The following is a 19,715-nucleotide window of genomic DNA, read 5'->3' as shown; positions in this document are numbered from 1 at the left end:
CAGAGAAATAAGGGAACTAACAGATGTTATGACTCAAATGGACTTAAAAGACATCTATAGTACATTCTACCCAAACATAAAAGAGTATATCTTCTTCTTAGCACCTCATGAAATCTTTTCAAAAATAGACAACACACTGTGTAAAAAACAAACCTCAAAACATACAAAAATTGGAATAACCCCATGCATCTTATCAGATCACCATGGCTTAAAATTAGAATTCAACAGAAGCACTAATTCCAGAAAGCCCACAAAATGTGGAAATTAAAAATTGACCTCTGGAAGCCTCAATGGGTCAAGGAAGAAATAAAGGAAGAAATTAAAGATTTTCTAAAATTCAATAAAAATGAACACACAACATAACCAAATTTATGGGAGACAATGAACACAATGTTAAGAGAAAACTTCTTATCACTAAATGCATACATAAAGAAGTTGGAAAAATCCCACACTAGTGAATTAACAGACTATTTGAAAATTCTAGACCAAAAAGAAGCAAACTAATCCAGAAAAAAACTAGGTGGCTGGAAATAATCAAATTTAAAGCAAAAATCAACAAGACAGAAACAAAGAAAACAATACAAAGAATCAAAGAGGCAAAGAGTTGGTTCTTTGAGAAAATCAACAACATAGACAAACTAACCTAAACACAGAGAGAAATCAGAAATGAAAATGGGGACGTAAAACAGACATGGAAGAAATCCAGAGAATCATTAGGTCATACTTTGAAAACCTTTACTCCACAAAATTGAAAACTTAAAGGAAATGGAGAACTTCATGGATGGATATCACTTACCAAAATTAAATCAAGACCAGATAAGAAACTTAAATAGACCTCTAACTGCTCAATATATAAAAACAATAATCAAAAGTCTCCCAATTAAACAAAAAGCCCATGGCCAGATTGTTTCAGCTCAGAATTCTACAAGACTTTCAAAGAAATAATATCAATGCTCCTCAAATTGTTGCACACAATAGAATCAGAAGGCATATTGCCAAACTCTTTTTAAGAGGCTACAATTACCCTGATGTCCAAACCACTTAAAGATATTACTAAGAAAGAGAATTACAGGCAAATCTCACTCATGAAGAGTGATACAAAAATACTAAATAAAATACTGGCAAAATGAATCCAAGAACATATCCGAACCATCATTCACCATGATTCTGTCTGATTCACCCAAGAGATTCAGGGATGGTTCAGCATATGAAAATCTGTCAACATAATCCACCATATAAACAAAGAGAAAAACCCACATAATCATCTCATTAAATGCCAAAAAAAAACTTTTGACAAAATGCAACATCCCTTCATGATAATGGTCTTGGAGAGAGCAGGGATTGAAGGAACATGCCTAAACATAATAAAGCCAATAGGCATCAAGCCTACAGACAACCTCAAACTAAATGGAGAGTAACTCGCAGCAATAAACCACTGAGATCAGGAAAAAGACAAGATTGTCCACTCTCCCCACATCTACTCAATAGTTCTTGAGGTCCTAGCTAGAGAAACAAGACAAAAAGAAGGAGATCAATGTGGGTACAAATTGGAAAAAAAGAAGGCAAATTTGCACTATTTGCTGATGGTATGAAACACAGGCAACCTCAAAATTTCTTCCAAATATCTTCTACTACTCATAAGCACTTTCAGTAATGTAGCAGGATATAAGATTAACTCAAAAATATGAATAGCCCTTTTTACACAGATGATAAATGGGCTGAGAAATAAAGCATAGAAACATCCCCCTTCAAATAGCCACAAATAGCACAAAGTATCTCAGAATAACTCTAACCAAACAAGTGGAAGATTCGTATAACAAGAAGTTTAAATCTTTGAAGAAAGAAATTGAAGAAGACACCAGAAAATAGAAAGATTTCCCATGCTTTACGTAGGTAGAATTAACATTGTAAAAATGGCAATCTTACCATAAGCCATCCATAGTTTCCATGTAATGCCCATCAAAATCCCAGCAAACTACTTCACAGACCTCAGAAGAAGAATACTTAACTTTATATGAAAAATCAAAAAACCCAGGGTAGTCAAAACAATCATGAACAATAAAGAAACTTCTGGAGGCATCACAATCCCTGTCTTTAAACTCTTTTACAGAGGTACAGTACTGAAAACAGTCTAGTATTGGCTTAAAAACAGACAGGAAGACCAATGGAACTGCATCAAAGACCAGTTGTCAATCTACACACCTATGAATGCCTGATTTTTGACAAAGAAGCAAAAGGTATCAAATGAAAAAAGAAACTGGATATCATAACTGGATATCAACATCTGGAGGAATAAGAATAGACCCATATCTATCACCATGCACAAAACTCCAGTCAAATGGATCAAAGACCTCAACATAAAGCCAGTCACACTGAATCTCATAGATGAGAAAGTGGAAAGTACTCTTGAACAAATTGGCAGAAGAAATTGCTTTTTGAATATAACTCCAGTAGCACAGACACTGACAGAATCAGTTAAAATATTGGACCTCCTGAAAGTGAAAAGTTTCTGTAAAGCAAAGGACCTGGTCAGCAAGACAAAATGTCAGCCTACAGAATAGGAAAAGATTTTCACCAGCCTTATATCATAAAGAGCACTGATCTCTAAAATATACAAAGAAATCTAGAAATTGGCCATCAAAAAAACAATTAATCCAATAAAAAATGGAGTACAGATCTAAACAAACAACTCTCACCAGAGGAGTTTAAAATGGCTTAAAGACACTTAAGAAAAGCTTAAAATTTTTAGCCATCAGAGAAATGAAAATCAAAACAGCTCTGAGATTCCATCTTACATCTGTAAGAATGCTCAAGATAAAAAGATAGCGATGACAACTTATGCTGGAGAGGATGTTTGGTAAAGGGAACATTCCTGCATTGCTTCTGGTAGTGCAAATTGGTAGAGTTTCTTTGAATATCAGTATGGCAATTTCTCAGAAAATAAAAAACAACCTTTCTCAAGACCGAGCAATATCACTTTACAAACGCGTGCATGCGCGCACACACACACACACACACACACACACACACACACACACACAGAGAGAGAGAGAGAGAGAGAGAGAGAGAGAGAGAGAGGATGCTCAATTATACCATGAGTACATGTGCCCAACTACATTTATAGCAGCACTTTTTGTCCTAGCCAGTACCTGGAAACAACCTAAATGCCCCTCGACCAAAGAATGGATAAGGAAAATGTGGTATATTTACACAATGGAGATTTTTACACAGCAGAAAATAATGATAACTTGAAATTTCCAGACAAATGGATTGAGCTAGAAAACATCATATTGAGTGAGGTAACCCAGACACAGCAAGACAAATATCATATGTACTTAGTCATAAGTAACTTTTAGACATAAAGCAATGAAAACCAGTCTAAAATTCACAATCCCAGAGAACCTAGACAACAATGAGGACCATAAGAGATACATACATGGATGTGATCTACATGAGTAAAAGAATAAGAGATCTCCTGAGTAAACTGGGAGCATGGGGACCATGGGGAAGGGTTGAAGGGAAAGGGAGAGGAAGGGAAGGGATTAGACAAAAATGTATAGCTCAATAAGTCAATAAAAAAGATAAATTGATAAGTTGGCTGAGAAAGAAATCTGAGAAGCATAACTCTTCACAATAGCCACATATAATATAAAATGTTTTAGGGTAACTCTAGCCAAACAAGTGAAAGACGTGTATGACAAGACCTTTAAGTCTTTGAAGAAAACATCAAAAAATGGAAAGATCTCCCATTATAATTGATTGGTGGGATTAACATAGTAAAAATGGCAATTTTTCTGAAAGCAATAGACAGATTCAACACAATTCCCATCAAACTCTCAGCACAATTCTTTCCCGACCTTGAAAGAACAATATTCGACATCATATAGAAAAACAAAAAGTCCAGGATAGCTAAAGCAATCCTGTACTATAATGGAACTTCTGGAAGTATCACCACCCCTGACTTCAAGATCTACTATAGAGCTCTAGGAATAAAAACCATTTGTTATTGGCATAAATCAGAGAAGTGGACCAATGGAATAAAATCAAAGACCCTGACATAGATCCTTACACCTATTAACACCTAATTTTTCACAAAGAAGCCAAAAGTATACAATGAAAAAAAGACAGCACCTTCAACAATTGTTGTTGGCATAACTGAATAGTGGCACATAGCAGAATGCAAATAGCTCCATGTCTATCCCCATGCACAAAGCTCAAGTACAAGCAGATCAAAGAACTCAACATAAATCCAGATGCACTGAACCTGATAGTAGAGAAAGTGGAAAGTAGACTTGAATGCACTGGCACAGGAAATTACTCCTTGAATCTAACACTGGTAGCACAGATATTGAAACTGACAAAAAATAAATGGGACCTTCTAAAACTGAAAAACTTTTCTAAAGGAAATGACACTGCCAACAAGACAAAATGGCATCCTGCAGAGTGGAATAATATTTTCTCCAGCCCCATATCTGATAGAGGACTGCGATTCAAAAGAAATAAAGAACTTAAAACTTTGGTTTTAAGGTAATACTAAATACCTTAAAAACAGGATACAGTTTTAAGCAGAGAAATTCAATAGAAAAATCTGAAATGGTGAGGAACACTTAAAGAAGTGTTCAACATCCTTAGATATCAGGGAAATGCAAATTAAAATGACTCTGTGATGCCATTTTACACCTGTCAGAATGGCAAGAATCAAAAATGCTAATAACAGCCTATGCTGAAAAGAATGAGGAGTTAGGGGAACACACCTCTCCTGCGGGTGGAAGTGCAAACTTGTACAGCCAATTTGGAAAACAGCATGGTGCTGTCTCAGGGAACTGGGACTCAGTCTACCTCAAGACTCAACAATACCACTCTTGTGCATGGAATCAAAGGATGCACACTCATACTAGAAGGAGACTTACTCAACTTTGATCATAGTAGCATTATTTGTAGTTGCCAGCACCTAGAAGTAACCTAAATGCCCTTCAACTGAAGAACAGGTAAAGATAATGTGGTATATTTACACAATGGAGCATTACTCAGCAGAAAAGAACAATGATATTATGAAGTTTGTAGGCAAATAAATGGAAATAGAAAAAAATTATCCTGAGTGAGGTAATCAAGACAGAAAGACAAGCACGGTACATGTTCACTTGTAGGTGGATAATAGATGTAAAGCAAAAGTTAGCCAGGCTACAGTCCTCAGGCTACTCTCAGAGAGGCTAGGAAGCAAGAGGACTGTAACAGGATGTCTGGCTTGTTTGGGTTTCTATCCCACACTGATTGGTCAGGCAGGAAGTATAGGTGGGAAACCAGACAGGAAGTAGAGGTGATGCAATGAGAACAGGAGAATTCTGGGAAGGAGGAAGTTGATTCCTCCCAGTCCTGCACAGACCACTGAGGAAGCAGGATGTGACCTGCCAGCTTAAAAAGGTACTGAGCCATATGGCTAAAATAGATAAGAACAATAGGTTAATATAAGCTACAAGAGCTAATAAGAACACTGAACTAATGGGCCAATCAGTTTAAAACCTAATATAGACTCTGTGTGATTTTCTTTGAGGCTGCTGGCTGTGGGGTACTGGGTGGGGAAGAAAACCAAACAAGAAGACCCTCCTGTTACAAGGACCCTGGGAGGTCCCCATGGATCTCCCTGGGTAGAGGAATGGATAAGATGTCCTGTAAATTGGGGATGGGTGGAGTAGAGAAGGAGGTTATGGGGAGATGGGAACAAGGAGGGACTAGGAGTATGGTGTTGTGTGTGGGAGGGATGAGGAGAGTAGTTGGTGAGATATCTTGATAGAGGGGGCCATTGTAGGGTTGGAGAGAAACCTGGTGTTAGGGAGACAGAAATCCATAAGGATGATCCCAGGTAAAATCCCTGGCAAGAGTAGAGAGGGTATCTGAATTGGCCTTCCCCTGTAATCAGATTGGTGACTACCCAAATTGTTATTATGGAGTCTTCATCCAGTACCTGATATAAGTAGATGCTGAGATGCACAGCCAAACACTGGGTCCAGTCCTAGAAGTCCAGTTGAAGAGAGAATGGAAGGATTATATGAGCAAGAGGTAATCAAGATTATGACAGGGAAACTAACAGAGACAGCTGATCTAAATATATGGGAACTCATGGACTCTGAATAGACAGCAGGGGAATTGGCATGGGACTCATTTGGTCCCTCTGCATTTGGGTAATAGCTGTGTAGCTTGGTCTTTTGTGGGGTTCCTGGCAGTGGGTCCAAGACCTGTCCCTGATGCATGGGTTAAATCTTTGGAACCCTATGGTAGGATGTCTTCTTTTTTAAAAATATTTTTTTATTTATTAAAAATTTCCACCACCTCCCCACCTTTCTTTTCCTTCCCCCTTCCCCTCCCCCTCTCCCCCCTCCCCCTCCCTTTCTAGTCCTAAGATTAATCAGGGTTCCCTGCCCCATGGGAAGTCCAAGGTCCTCCCCTTCCCCACTCCCTGGCACTGGGACCAGGACCTGTCCCTGATGCATGAGTTAGATCTCTGGAGCCCTATGGTGGGATGACTTCTTTAGTTATGGTGCAGAGGGGAGGAGCTTGGTTATGCCTCAGCTTGATATGCTGTGCATTGTTTATTCCCATGAAAGGCCTTAACCCATCTGAATGGAGGAAGAGTGGATGGGGTAGTGAACATGATGGAGAGAGGGAAGGTGAGAGAAAAGAAGGGGAACTGTGTTTGGTATGCATAATAAATAATAAATATTGGAAGAAAATAGGGAGATTCCTCAAAAAAAATACCAAGTAGAGGAACAAATTATTCTGGCTGTATGGCACACTTCCTACAGTGTAAATTTTCATGAGCCTTTTAAAATGCCTGTTTTTCCAAACCCTACAGACATGTTTAAAAGGTGGTCTTTATGCAGTCCTTGCTCAATAAAAAAATAAAGCTAGTTCTGAAGTTGGATCATGGCTCTCTCCTCTAAATCCAAGGATATTTGCTACAAGAAAATTCAAAGTCTCTGCCTCATATCAGAAGAACCACCTGATATGGAAGAGAATAAAATCAAAATCTAGAGACTGTTATATTGTTGCTAATCCCAGGTCTCTTGGAATTATTTTCACTCTTTAACACTTTCTTAAATTATAAGTACTATCTCAAAATTTAAATTTTCTGTTTTGATATTAATAGTATTATTAATTACTAACTAAGTCTAACCTTAGACTTCATGTAGCTTCTAGTATGCAATTTTTTATGTGAGTCTGAAGCAGATATTTAAGATTTAATCCTGGGTATCTCAGAGATATTTAATAGAATATGGTCCTTTAACCTCCTCAAGATTTGTAGTATATGACATTTAATATGTTTAAATTTTCCACAGTGTGGGATAAATATTCCTAACAGCAACCTCTAATGTGTCTAAAGGGATGATGGGGCCCCACAATGACAATTCCACCTGAAGTATAATAATACTACTAATCTGAAAATCTTACCCAAAGAGTTTATCAGACTACAAACTGATCAGAACACTTTCAGGATGGCTATCTAAGATGGGTGAGCCTCATGCACTGCTTCATCCAAGACTTTGGACAAGCTCTACACTTTCATATGCACAGTGACTGGACAAATGATATGTCTAGCTCTCCCAGAACTTGACCATTATTTTATTTTATCAGTATCCCCTCGGGATGCCATGAACCCTGTAGACAGCATAAAGCAATCCAGAAAACACAGTGCTCACATTCCCTAGAGGTAAGATTGTTGGTTCTTGGTCTTCTGCTGGGTTGTAGATATTTGTCATTATTTAGGGTGGTTGATTGCAAGTCCTTAGCAATAATAGTCAAAAAAAATACTAAACAGGATTCATTAGATTCAGAGATTTAATTTTGAAGACAGCTGGGGGATATAGAAATGATAGGAGAAAATGGTAGATTATTTACTCTACTTTTAAACTGAAAAAGTAGTTACTAGTCTTAAATATTTTATATTGGTATGGATTTTTGTATATTGGTAACAAATTTTAAGGTTATTCTTGTGATACTGTATATGTGCTTCTACTTTTGTTTATTATATCTTTATAGAAATTTAAGGTTGTAGTACATGTATGTTTTTACTCTTGCTTTAGATATTCTTATATATTGATACAACTTTAAGATTATTTTTATTAGAATATGCTGTTCTACTTACTTAAGGTACAGCTCATTTAGAATGAAATGTAAATTTCTAGTCATTGAAAGTTCATTAGAAATTGTTTAGTATAAGTAAGAAATACAGATTTCCATTCTCTATGAAGAGATACCTAGCTCAGCCTAGATACAAGGGGGAGGGTCTTGATGTTGCCTCAAAGTGTTGTGTCAGACTTTGTTGACTCCCCATGGGAGGCCTTACCCTCTCTGAGGAGTAGTTGGGGGTGGGGTGGAGAGAAGTTTGGGAGGGTGGGGGGAAAGGAGAGAGTGGAAACTGGAATTGGTATGTAAAATAAGAAGATTGTTTAAAAAATATAAAAAAGAAACACAGGCTAATAGTCACCTATAACTAAACTTATATTCATGTTAGTTATGTTTTCAAGATCATACAGAGATATATTTTCAATAGATAATCTTCAAACACCTCAAAGAACTACAGAATATGTCATTTAAAATGTTTTAATTACTTAGATCTTTCTTGACATGAGAAACATCTGTTCCTGGTGACAATGATCTTCAAAGAAGGATGATGGACTTCAAAGACATTCCATAATGAGTTTTCTTTGTTGCAAAATCCAGCTGTTTTTGCAAGAAACTGTACTTGCCTCAACTTCTGACAATGTTTTGTCCAAACTGAACAAATGAGACACAAAGATAAAAGACTGCTAAACTTTTCCAAGACAGGGTATGACAAGCCTTCAAAATTTTCTTCTTCACAAAAATTCTTTCAGATGTTCTAGGCCTGTAGGACAAAGATGAATGGTCCAACATTGTGGAGCAATATTGGGAGACCCTGCAAATAACCAGCTGTTTCTGTAATTTCTCTTAACTTTGGAAAACATATGCTATGAGCTTCCTGCTACTCAAATAATAATATATCTTTCCCAGGTCTTTGCTTGGGTTGAAAACCACACAGTTACAGTTGCTGTTCTACCAAATCATGTTAAAAGATATTTTAAGTATAAAACTTTGGACTATTCATAAGAGGACAGCTAATGGAATAATCACTCTAAACTCACCAATTACATAGACTTTGCCATTGAGAAAGTTTTTTATTTGTATATATACATTTTAATTTTTTAAAAAAGAAAACAAAGTATCTTTTTAAATTATAAATACAAATCCAAGTTCCCACTTTCTCCCCTCCTTCCATTTCCTCCACTTACCCCCGACTCTACCCCATCCACTTCACGGAGAATGTAAGGCACACTGCTTTGGGGATGGTGTAAGGCCCTCACTACTACATATAGGCTGAGCAACATATCCATTCATAGAGAATAGGTTGCCAAAAGTTGCATCTTTTTACAAGCAGAAGGGATAAATTTGGGTGCCACTGTCAGTGACCCCACAGTCTGCTCCAGTCATGTAACTGTCAAACACATTCAAAGGAATGAATTTGGTCCTATGCTTGTTCTTTCCCTGTTCTGCTGGTGTTGGTGAGCTCCAATTAGCTCAGGTAAGCTGTTTCAGTGGGTGTACCCACATGGTCTTGACCTCTTTGCTCATATTCTCACTCATCCCATTCCTCAACTGGACTTTGAAAGCTCAGTCAAGTGCTCCTATCTGGGACTCTAAGTCTGTTTCCATTAGTTGCTGGATGAAAGCTCTGTGGTGATATTTAAGATATTCATCAATCTGACTATAGGGCAAGGACAGTCTGGTCCGTCTCTCCTTTATTGCTTAGGGTCTTAGCTGGAGTCATCCTTGTGGATTCCTGGGAATTTCTGTAAAGCCAGATTTTTTTCCTTGCCTCATAATGGCTCTCTCAATCAAGATATCTCTTTGTTTGCCCTCATCTTTTTTCTTCCTCAATCTCAACGATCCTGTATCCTCAAGTTCTCTTCACCCTTCCCCTTGTCTCCTTCATTTCACCCTCCATTTTTCCCCCACACCCATGTTCCCAATTTTGTCAGGCTATTTTACCTATTTCTACTTTCCAGATGGAACTCTATATGCTTTTCTTAGGGTTCACCTCTTACTTAGCTTCTCTAGCATTGTGACCTATAGGCTCAATATCCTTTGCTTTACAGCTAGTATCCACTTGTGAGTGAATACATACCATATTCATCCTTTTGGGTCTGTGTTACCTTACTCAGGATGGTGTTTTATAGTTCCATCCATTTGCATGCAGATTTCAGGATGACATTGGTTTTTTTTTACCACTGAATAGTAATCTACTGTGTAAATGTCCCAATTTTCTTTATCCATTTTTTGGTTGAGGAGTATCTAGGTTGTTTCTAGGTTCTGGCTATTATGAATAATTATTCTATGAACATAGCAGAGCAAAAGTCTTTTCCCACATTCTCTATATCTATTCAACATAGTTCTTGAAGTTCTACCTATAGCAATAAGACAACAAAAGGAGGTCAAAGGGATTCAAATTGGAAAGGAAAAAGTCAAACTTTCATTATTTTCATTATTATAGTATATATAATTGACCTGAAAGACTCTACCAGGGAACTCCTACAGCTGATAAAACTGTAAAACCTTCAGTAATATGGCAGTATACAAGATCAACTAAAAAGTCAGTATCCCTCCTATATACAAATGGTAAAGAAGCTGAGAAATATGACCTTTCACAATAGCCACAAATAGCACAAAATATCTTGGGGTAACACTAACCAAAAATGTGAAAGACCTATTTGACAAGAGCTTTAAATCTTAGAAGAAATAATTGAAGAAGCTACCAGAAAGTAGAAAGATCTCCCACGTTCTTAGATAGGTAGGAGTAACATAATGAAAATGGCAATCCTACCAAAAGCAATCTAAAGATTCAATGCAATCTCACTCAAAATCCCAACACAAATCTGCACAGTCCTTGAAAGAACAATACTCAACTTCATATGGGAAAAAATACCCAGGTTAGCCAAAACAATCCTATACAGTAGAGAATGGTTTTATTACTTGATGATTTTCTTGTTGTATGTAGTTTCATTTTTGTTAAGCTTATTATGTTTTCTTTCTATTTGGACAACACGTGATGATAATTCTTATTGTTCATAGTTTTACTATGTTATATTTAGATCCTTGTCCACTTTATTAGTCAAAAAGGGGAAATGTTAAAGAATTTCCATTTATGTCACCAACCCATTTTTCAACTGAAAAGAATTGTAGTTCCCATTCAGCTGGCCAGAACAGATCAGCAATTGTTGGACGACCCAGGAGTTGAAAGAGATCCTAAGGTAAAAGGTAGGGCCAGATATCTGTGAGCTACTGTCTTAATTTTCATTGGTGTAGAAGGGCTCAGTATTGTGCAGCAGGCAACCCTCCCTAGGTAGATGACCTTACACTCTATAACAAAGCTACCTAATTATGTGTCTGTGAGCAGGCTAGACACTGACCCAGTAAACTGTTGTCTTCCTTCGTTTCTGCTCTACATTTCTTTCTGTTCTGATGTCCCTCAATGATATATTGTAAACTGGAACTGCAGACCAAGTAAACTCTACCATGCCCACCATTTGCTTTTGGTCTAAGAGTATTTAATACCAATGACAAAAAGAAGAGTAGACAATAGTTAAATAGAATGCTTTATCAATAACCTTAATGAAGACTATAGTCAAACAATAAAATATAAGTAGATGGAATCTAATAGTTCATTAAAGGATTGTCATTCAGAGTACTATAATTAAGATGGTCCTGAAAGGGTCTATAGCATTTAATAACTATAACTATCAATTCTGCAATGTATATTTAAAAACTATTAAGGAAATTATTTTTGAATACTTTTACATCAAATAAATGAGAGTAATGCTTTGTAACTTGATGACAATCTTCTGCAATTGGAAAGTATTTTGCAATACTATCAGATTGTCTTAATTATATGTAGTCTATATACTAAGTAAAATAGTCAATATAAAATATATTCACAAATAAAAAAAGAGGTGAGCCCAGAAGGTTGTGTATCCCTTTTTGAGCTGATAAGTGAGTGGTAGCAGGTGTTTCAACAATTACTGGTGATTCATTTTATGTCATTTTTTTTTGTTTTTTTTTGATTTGTACACCAGTTTTATTTTTTAAATGGTCAGTAAAAGAAATCTTTAACATGGATAAAAATATATAACCACTAATATATTAAACCAGCTCAAACCCTAAAAATAATCGGTAAATATTTGCCCTTATAACCATAGATAATTGGAGTCTTCAAACCCTCAGCAAGAAAATTTCTCTTCACAAGGTATGAGACCACTGAAGACCAATAAAATGTGGAGTTATGGAAGATATCTCCAGTGGATGAATTTGTAAAACCACACACAAAACTAAGACTCAGGGTACATTTCATATTATGGGGCAGAAAGATTGTAGGAATCAGAAGTTCAGGGAGATTTCTGTCAGATTTCCTAGTTTGTTTTCTAGTTATATGAGAGGCTAAACCAAAAAGTCCCACCAACATGTCTGCTGGAACATGTGCAACTGAAGAAGGACAGCAGCAACAGACATGCCAAAGTGATCAGGACAATGACCATGAGGCCTCAACCCCAGAGAAAAAATAGGATACAACTCAGCAGTGCTGAAAGAGGGAGAAATGGTCTTCCCCAGGGAAGAGCACATCTACTGGTTTTTCAATACTAAATGGACAGCCCTACGAACATTTGTGCAAGTAATATTCGTACAGACCAATCCAGTTACGTTTAGTAATTTGTATGTATATGTATATGCCTGTAACCCAATAAATGAAAAGAGGCTGATAATGTGAAAGAAAGTAATGAGGCTATATGGGAGGTTTTGCACTGAGGAAGATAAAAGGAGAAAATAATGTAATGGTATAATGATTTCAAAATAGAAAGAAAAGAAAGCAAAACCAAATATTTGACGTAACAAATGCTCTAAGAATTGGGGTAGGTGTTAGTATGATACATAACTCTGTGACTTACCATGCGATCTTGAAAACGTGAGTGTGATCTCTAAACACTCATCAAAGTCAAAGAGGATGACCATGCTCCACAATGATGTCCTCTGACCCAATATGTGATGATTTCAAGTCCTTTTCTCTTTTTTCTTTTTTTAAGGTTTATTCTTACAGAGGACAGTAATTAAATAGATTGTCATCATCATTAGATTTTTATATTTTACTTTCCCAATTATTCTTTATAATATCTTCAATTTTTAAAATTATTATATAATTACCTCATTACTCCTGTTCTCATTACTCTCTCTAATCCCTCACTTAGACCCACCTTGTTTTTATTATCCCTTAAATTTATTCTTCTTTTTCATTAATTGTTCACTTATGTTTATAATTGTGTGTGTGTGTGTGTGTGTGTGTGTGTGTGTGTATTGCTAAATACCACTGCTCAGTCCATATAAAATTAGCTTTTTAATGATATCAGGGCTGACCACAACATAGCACCGATCTACAAGCTGCTGTACCTTCCTTTACAAAGACATGATTTTCATACTATTTTTGATATTCCTAATGACAGATAACAGTGTTGTAAACTTTAATTCCATGTGTGGTATATACTGGAAACAGCCCCACTTGTACTTGTCCTGCAGGGGGCTTATTTTCAGGAAAGAATTTTAAATTAATTTATTCAAGAAAGATACAGGTAGCACGGTCGTGTGCATACCTCACATTGCGTAGGCAGCCTCTATCATGGATCCCAGCTAGAGATGAGATGAAGCCACCATACAAGAAAAGGAAGGTTTGGAAGTAGGGATGCAAGTAACACAATAACATGAGGATTGCTACAAAAATGTTTTCACACATTGTGTGCAATCATCGGTGATTACTAATCAATATGGGGATGAATCAAATAGGCATGGGTTCTCCATTCTGTATTACAAGATAATGGTCACCTCTTATCTTTCTCCTTCTACATTAAAAAGAATTTTGAGAAAAGTATTTTATTACCTGTTTGATTGGAAACGTGTCTCTCTGGACAAAACACACAAGAAAAACAGCAGATAGGTCTGTCTTTTTCTATAATTTTCCAGAACCCTGGACCACAGCTCTGTGTACATATAGATTGAGGAGTCTAAGGGCAAAACAGAAAACCTAGTCATAATTTTGCACATTAGCCACAGGCTTAAGGTAATTTTAACCAAAGCAATTTAAACTGCATGAAGACTATGAAAGTTGTACATATTTATGAGGCACTGTGAGGTCTCCATAACGGGAGTGTAGAGTGTAGAGTTGAAGTTATCACACTTCAAGATACCAAATGTTCAAAGTTTCTTTATGCTGAACAAACTGTGAATCACTTCAGCTAGCATTTGTGATAAGTGTAGAACATCAATATATTCTCTCTGTGAAAGAGCAAGCAAAAACTCCTTCCTTGTATGAATTACAAATCAGTTGAATTGTCAGGCAGAAACCCAGTCACTCTTGCCTATGTACTTCTACTTTTAGCTTACCAAGCTTGTAGTCACAACCATTCACTCTGATTGAAATGTCCCATGAAAGAGAGTTCGGCCATTGGTGGGTGATCATAGCTTCCCCTGACTTCATCACATGTTGATGTTCCAGAGATACTGAAATATGATCCATTACTGTGAGTTTTATCCTTGACTCCCCACACTGAGAGTAATACCATGCTTTTTCTTTCAAATTTTAAACCCAAATTACTTCTACGTTAATTACATTAACCGCTATACTTTTAGCAAAACATCAGTTAGTTAATATTTCTGGAAATTGTGTGTGCAAGAAAATATTCCTACCTTTCCTTTAGAAATGCTTCTTGTCATAAATTGAACTCAGTTTCTGTCTCATAAACAACTACATATTAACAACTATATTGGGCTGGAGAACTGGCCCAGCCATTAAGAGTTCACCCTACTCTTGCAGAGAAACCTAAGGTCAGCTCCCAGCACACAAATAAGGTAATTTACAAACATTCATTATAGAGATGATTATATAAACATTTTTAATTTACATATTCTTTATAAGGACTATGGAAAAGTTGGAGTACGAATTGTGTTCAATGGAGAGATGCACTTAGTTTCAACATGCATATATAATAAAATGTGCATATGTATGCACATGAATGTGTACATGTGTATACACACAGAAATATACATACAATTGTATATATAGCCATGTACACTGATTTATTAATTCATTATAATATTAATAAATACATACAAGTTCAAATTTGATTCAAACTAATTCTCTCTACAGGAATTAGCTAACAATATGTTCTTGTCTGTTTGTATATGTGTATGTACCTGTTCATGTATATGTATATATATATGTCAAATTAAAAAGATTGATTTATTTTTCAATTAAAGACATCAAATAGAACAAAAGAGATGGCTCAGTATTTATTGTGAGTCCCACATAAGCATGCAGTCCTGAATTTGAACATGCAGATTGGAAGTATAGAAAAGTCAGGTGCCAAACTGTGTGCCTGTTATCCAATTATGGCAGCCATGGAGAAAAGGAGACAGCCTGTGGCATGCTGAACAGTAAGGAAAGTTAAATCAGAAGGCAAGGAGTTCAGAGAGAGATTGTGTTTATAATAAAATGGAGAAGAATTGCAGATGGTAAGAAGGTATTCACTCTGACTGTGGCCTCAACAGCACATGCACTCACTGCATGAGCATTCACACACAAGCTCACAACAGAGCAAAGAACATATAATACAGGCAAACCATACATAGATCACCTTGAAAGGGGAAATAGAAAAGATTGCCTGATAAAATTGGGAGCATGTGGATGGGGGAGATAAAAGGATTCAAGGAGAAGAGAATAGGAGAGGGGGAGGAGAACTTGAGGGAATGGAGTCGCTGAGATGGAGGAAGGACAGAGATGAGAGCAAGAAAAGAGATATCTTGATTGAGGGAGCAACTATGGGGCTAGCAAGCAACCTGGCTCTAGAGAAAATCCCAGGAATCGAAAAGGATGACACCAGCTAAGACCCTAAGCAACAGAGGAGTGGTGTTCAAACTGGCCTTGCCTTCTAGTCAGATTGATGAATACCTTAAATATCACAATAGAACCTTCATCCAGCAACTGATGAAAACAGAGGCAGAGACCCACAGTGGAACACTTGCCTGAGCTTTCAAAGTTCATTTGAAGAGTGGGAGGAGTGAGAATATGAGAAAAGATGTCAAGACCTTGATGGGGACACCCACTGAAACAGTTTACCTGAGCTAATTAGAGCTCACCAACTCCAGCTGGACAGGGAGGGAACAAGCATAGGACCAATCTAGACTCTTTCCATGCTCTCATCTCTATCCTTCCTCCAAGTCAACTATCCTGTTCCTCCAAGTTCTCCTCCCCCTTCCCTTCTCTCCTCCTCTTCCACTGTTCCATCCTCCATCACCCTTATACAACAATGACAGTTGTATGGATAGGCAGACTGCAGGGCCACTGGCAGTGGTACTATGATTTATTCCGACTGCTTGTACTGGCTTTTTGTAACCTATTCTCTTTAGATGGATACCTTGCTCAGCCTGGGTATAGTAGGGAGGGCCTTGGACTTTACCAAAAACAATGAGTCTTACTCTTTCTGAGGAGTGCATGGCGGTGGGGGAATAGGGATAGGTGAAGGAAATGGGAGGAGGGGTGGAAGTGGGAACTTGGATTGGTATGTAAAATAAAAAAGATAATTTGTTTTCTTTTTTAAAAAATAAAATATGTTATAAAAAGGAATTATTTGAAAATTTCAAAGCAATACCGTACAATTCACAGAACTTTTGTAGATGTTTTTCAGCATATTAAAGGTTGAAATTTTGTCAGACCTGATTGAAGTTTCTTGGCCATTTGATCATAACTTCATTGATGAATAAGCCTTGATCTTGTGGACTTGTGGAGACAAACTCTTCTACTTTAACTAGAAATGTATAGCGTCTAGCGTGTAAAATAAAATTTTGTATATCATATTTTTCCACATGATTCTTATTCTCATCAAAGCATATTTGTTCTCCATCAGTGCTTGTAAATTGAATTTTTCTCAGAAATGGATGAAGCTGGAGAGAGACATCATTTGGTTAAGAGTGGTGCATAAAAGTTTCTCACTGATGGTTCCTAAGAACAATCCTAGTTCTCTCTCTCTATTCTGGATTTCTTTTTGAAAAGGCTTCATTTGAATCATTGTCTCCCAAGTTTTTCCAGTGAGATGAACTTTGCTCCTCATGAAACTAAAGTAGGAGTAGCTGAACGTAAATAGAAATGGCATCTAAGGGGTGAAACATAGCATAGTTGGAAGCATGTTCTTAGCGGAACCAAGGCCCGGTGTTTCCAATTAGAAAATATACATGATTTTGAGTGAAACTGAGGTAAAAATGTAAGCAACACTATGTATTTGGGTGTATAGGCATTAAGATATTTATCTTTTTTATAGCAAACAATGAACATTTGTCTGTACAGTTAGTTAAGTAGATAGGAATACATGTAGATATACAGAGTATCTTGACCTTATAATATTAGCAGGAGTTCATACAAAGCTCCTAATTCATAAAAATATATTAAATATGCAGCAATTTTTTGTGTCATTTTTGCTTCAGGAACTATAAAATGACCTACTAACTGCCTCCATTCTTCCTTTATTTAGTTTGAATCACACAATTTGCCTTTTAAATTTGGAATGAACCTTATTGGATGCAAATTAAAATCCAAAAATTCAGTGCTTTATTTAGAATTTTAAAAGATTTATTTTTAGATTAATTCATTTTAATTTGTGTGTAAATTTCTTATTGAAGGATAGAAAATGGTGCTTTGTTACCCACAAGCAGAGTTACAGACAGCTGTAAGCTGCTTTGCAGATACTTGGAACTGAACCCTGGTCTTCTAAAGAGCAGGAAGTATCTAGATTTGTGTTCTTTTCATTTCTGTGTACTGTCTATATGTATGCATATACCCAAACTGCATGTGTGATTACTAGAATAGAACTTACATAGTTGTGAGCCACCAGGTGTGTATTAACAACCCAACTCGGTTCCTCTATAAGAGGAAACTAACTGCTGAGCCATGCCTCTATATAATCATTTAAATTAATACAATAGGTTAATACTTCAATTCTGAGATTCACTGTTGTGTCAACTAATTATCAACTTGTGATATAAAGACTTGCTTCATAGGTATTTAGTTATATGTACAAGAGGCATACTAACTTAAAATCTGTGGAAGCCATGTTCACAAACTGTCAAAGTCTATGTCACATGTTATTGTTATTCATTTTAGTAAGAACTACATAATAGAGAAAACATGTAGAGTTAATTTTTTAATAGACTATATTTGACTGAATGAAAAGTTAACTTGACTTGGTCAACAACCTTCTTGGTGATAACCTACTTGAAGGTGAGTGCTCAAGAGTATAAGGGATTTTAAGTTTATAAGATTGGTTTTTAGAATTGGTTTAAAACCCAAACATATCCACTAACCACTAATAGATAGAGATATGGCCTATGTTTGTGAGCACCATCTGTCTTCTAACTTTTAATAATGGAAGCACAGTCTTGAGTTTCACCTTTCTTAAAATCTCATTTAAGAGTAAATAAACTGGAGCTTCACTAGCTGGACAGCAGACAAGTATCCTGCAGGTTGACTGCTCCACCCACTGCACTGAGCTACAAGTCCCACTCTGCTATCTAATCCATTCATCCCAGGTAACCTCATCTGTTCTCTTAGACTCAACCTGCAACTGCACAGAACAGATTGAGAGATAAGTAACCAACTCCCCAACTGAATATTTCAGTCTTTAGATCCTAGCCTAACCCTGGGGCAAAACTCCAGGCCCTTCCTCTATCTGCCTCCACTAAACTTACCTGTCTGAAGGCAAATATCCTGTACATAGGTTGCTCGAACACCTGTCAATCAAACCCTGTAAGCTACAATTCCCACTCCACTCCCATACCCCCATCCACAGAGACTTCAGTGGTCCCATGACCGCACAGTGCAGACCAAGATTGGCTCCCTAAGACAGAGACAGCAACTGCAACAATCGGTCTCAGAGAGGATCCATGAGACACATATACCAACTGCAAGGATTGTAGAAAGAGGCAAAGACACTACCGCCACCAATTCAAGGAAGAGACGGGTAGTTGCCAATGCAAAAATATATTTAACAACCTAAAAAGGAACATGGTAACACTAGAACCTAGTGGTCATACAACAGCAAGACCTGAACATCCCAGCACAGAAGATGTAGAATAAAACAACCTTAAATATAATTTTATAAAGATAATAACTTAAAGAGGAAATGAAAAGTTTCTTAAAGAAATGGAGGAAAAGACAAACAAAAATTGGAAGAAATCAATAAATTTCTTAAAGAAACCCAAGACATACAAGAAAAACCAAACTTGTGAAGCAAAGAGTTCAAACAGTTCAAGACTTGGAAACTGAAAAACAGGCAATAAAAAAACACAAACCAAGGGAATTCTGAAAATGAAGAATCTGGGTAAGGAAGACATAAGTACAGAAGAAAGCATAATCATCAGAATACAAGAGATGGAAGAGAGAAGGTCAGGAGTTGAAGATACAATAGAGCAAATAGATTCATTGGTTAAAGAAAATGCTAAATCCAACAAGTTCTTAACCCAAAACATCCCAGAAATCTAGGACACCATTAAAAGATCAAACCTAAGAATATTAGGGTAGAAGAAGGAGAGGAATTTTAACTCATAAGCACAGAAAA

At 36.6% G+C, this 19,715-nt stretch overlaps 1 protein-coding gene across 1 annotated transcript in view; it reads right to left on the bottom strand.

The window, feature by feature from the left end:
• LOC146895562 (vomeronasal type-2 receptor 116-like) overlaps window positions 1–19,715 on the bottom strand; it is a 72,152-nt gene that overhangs the window by 29,191 nt on the left and 23,246 nt on the right. The window contains exons 4-5 of the mRNA XM_087897974.1: window positions 16,822–17,049; window positions 13,991–14,114 (exon numbers count right to left, since the gene is read on the bottom strand). Of these exons, the coding sequence (XP_087754100.1) occupies window positions 13,991–14,114; window positions 16,822–17,049 (352 nt within the window). The remainder of the gene's footprint in view (window positions 1–13,990; window positions 14,115–16,821; window positions 17,050–19,715) is intronic.

The sequence above is a fragment of the Myodes glareolus genome, chromosome 2 (assembly GCF_982192425.1).
Source record: "Myodes glareolus chromosome 2, mMyoGla1.1, whole genome shotgun sequence".
NCBI lineage: Eukaryota > Metazoa > Chordata > Mammalia > Rodentia > Cricetidae > Myodes > Myodes glareolus.
Note: the sequence above shows the minus strand (reverse complement) of the source record. Positions and strands in the feature narration are given on the sequence as shown.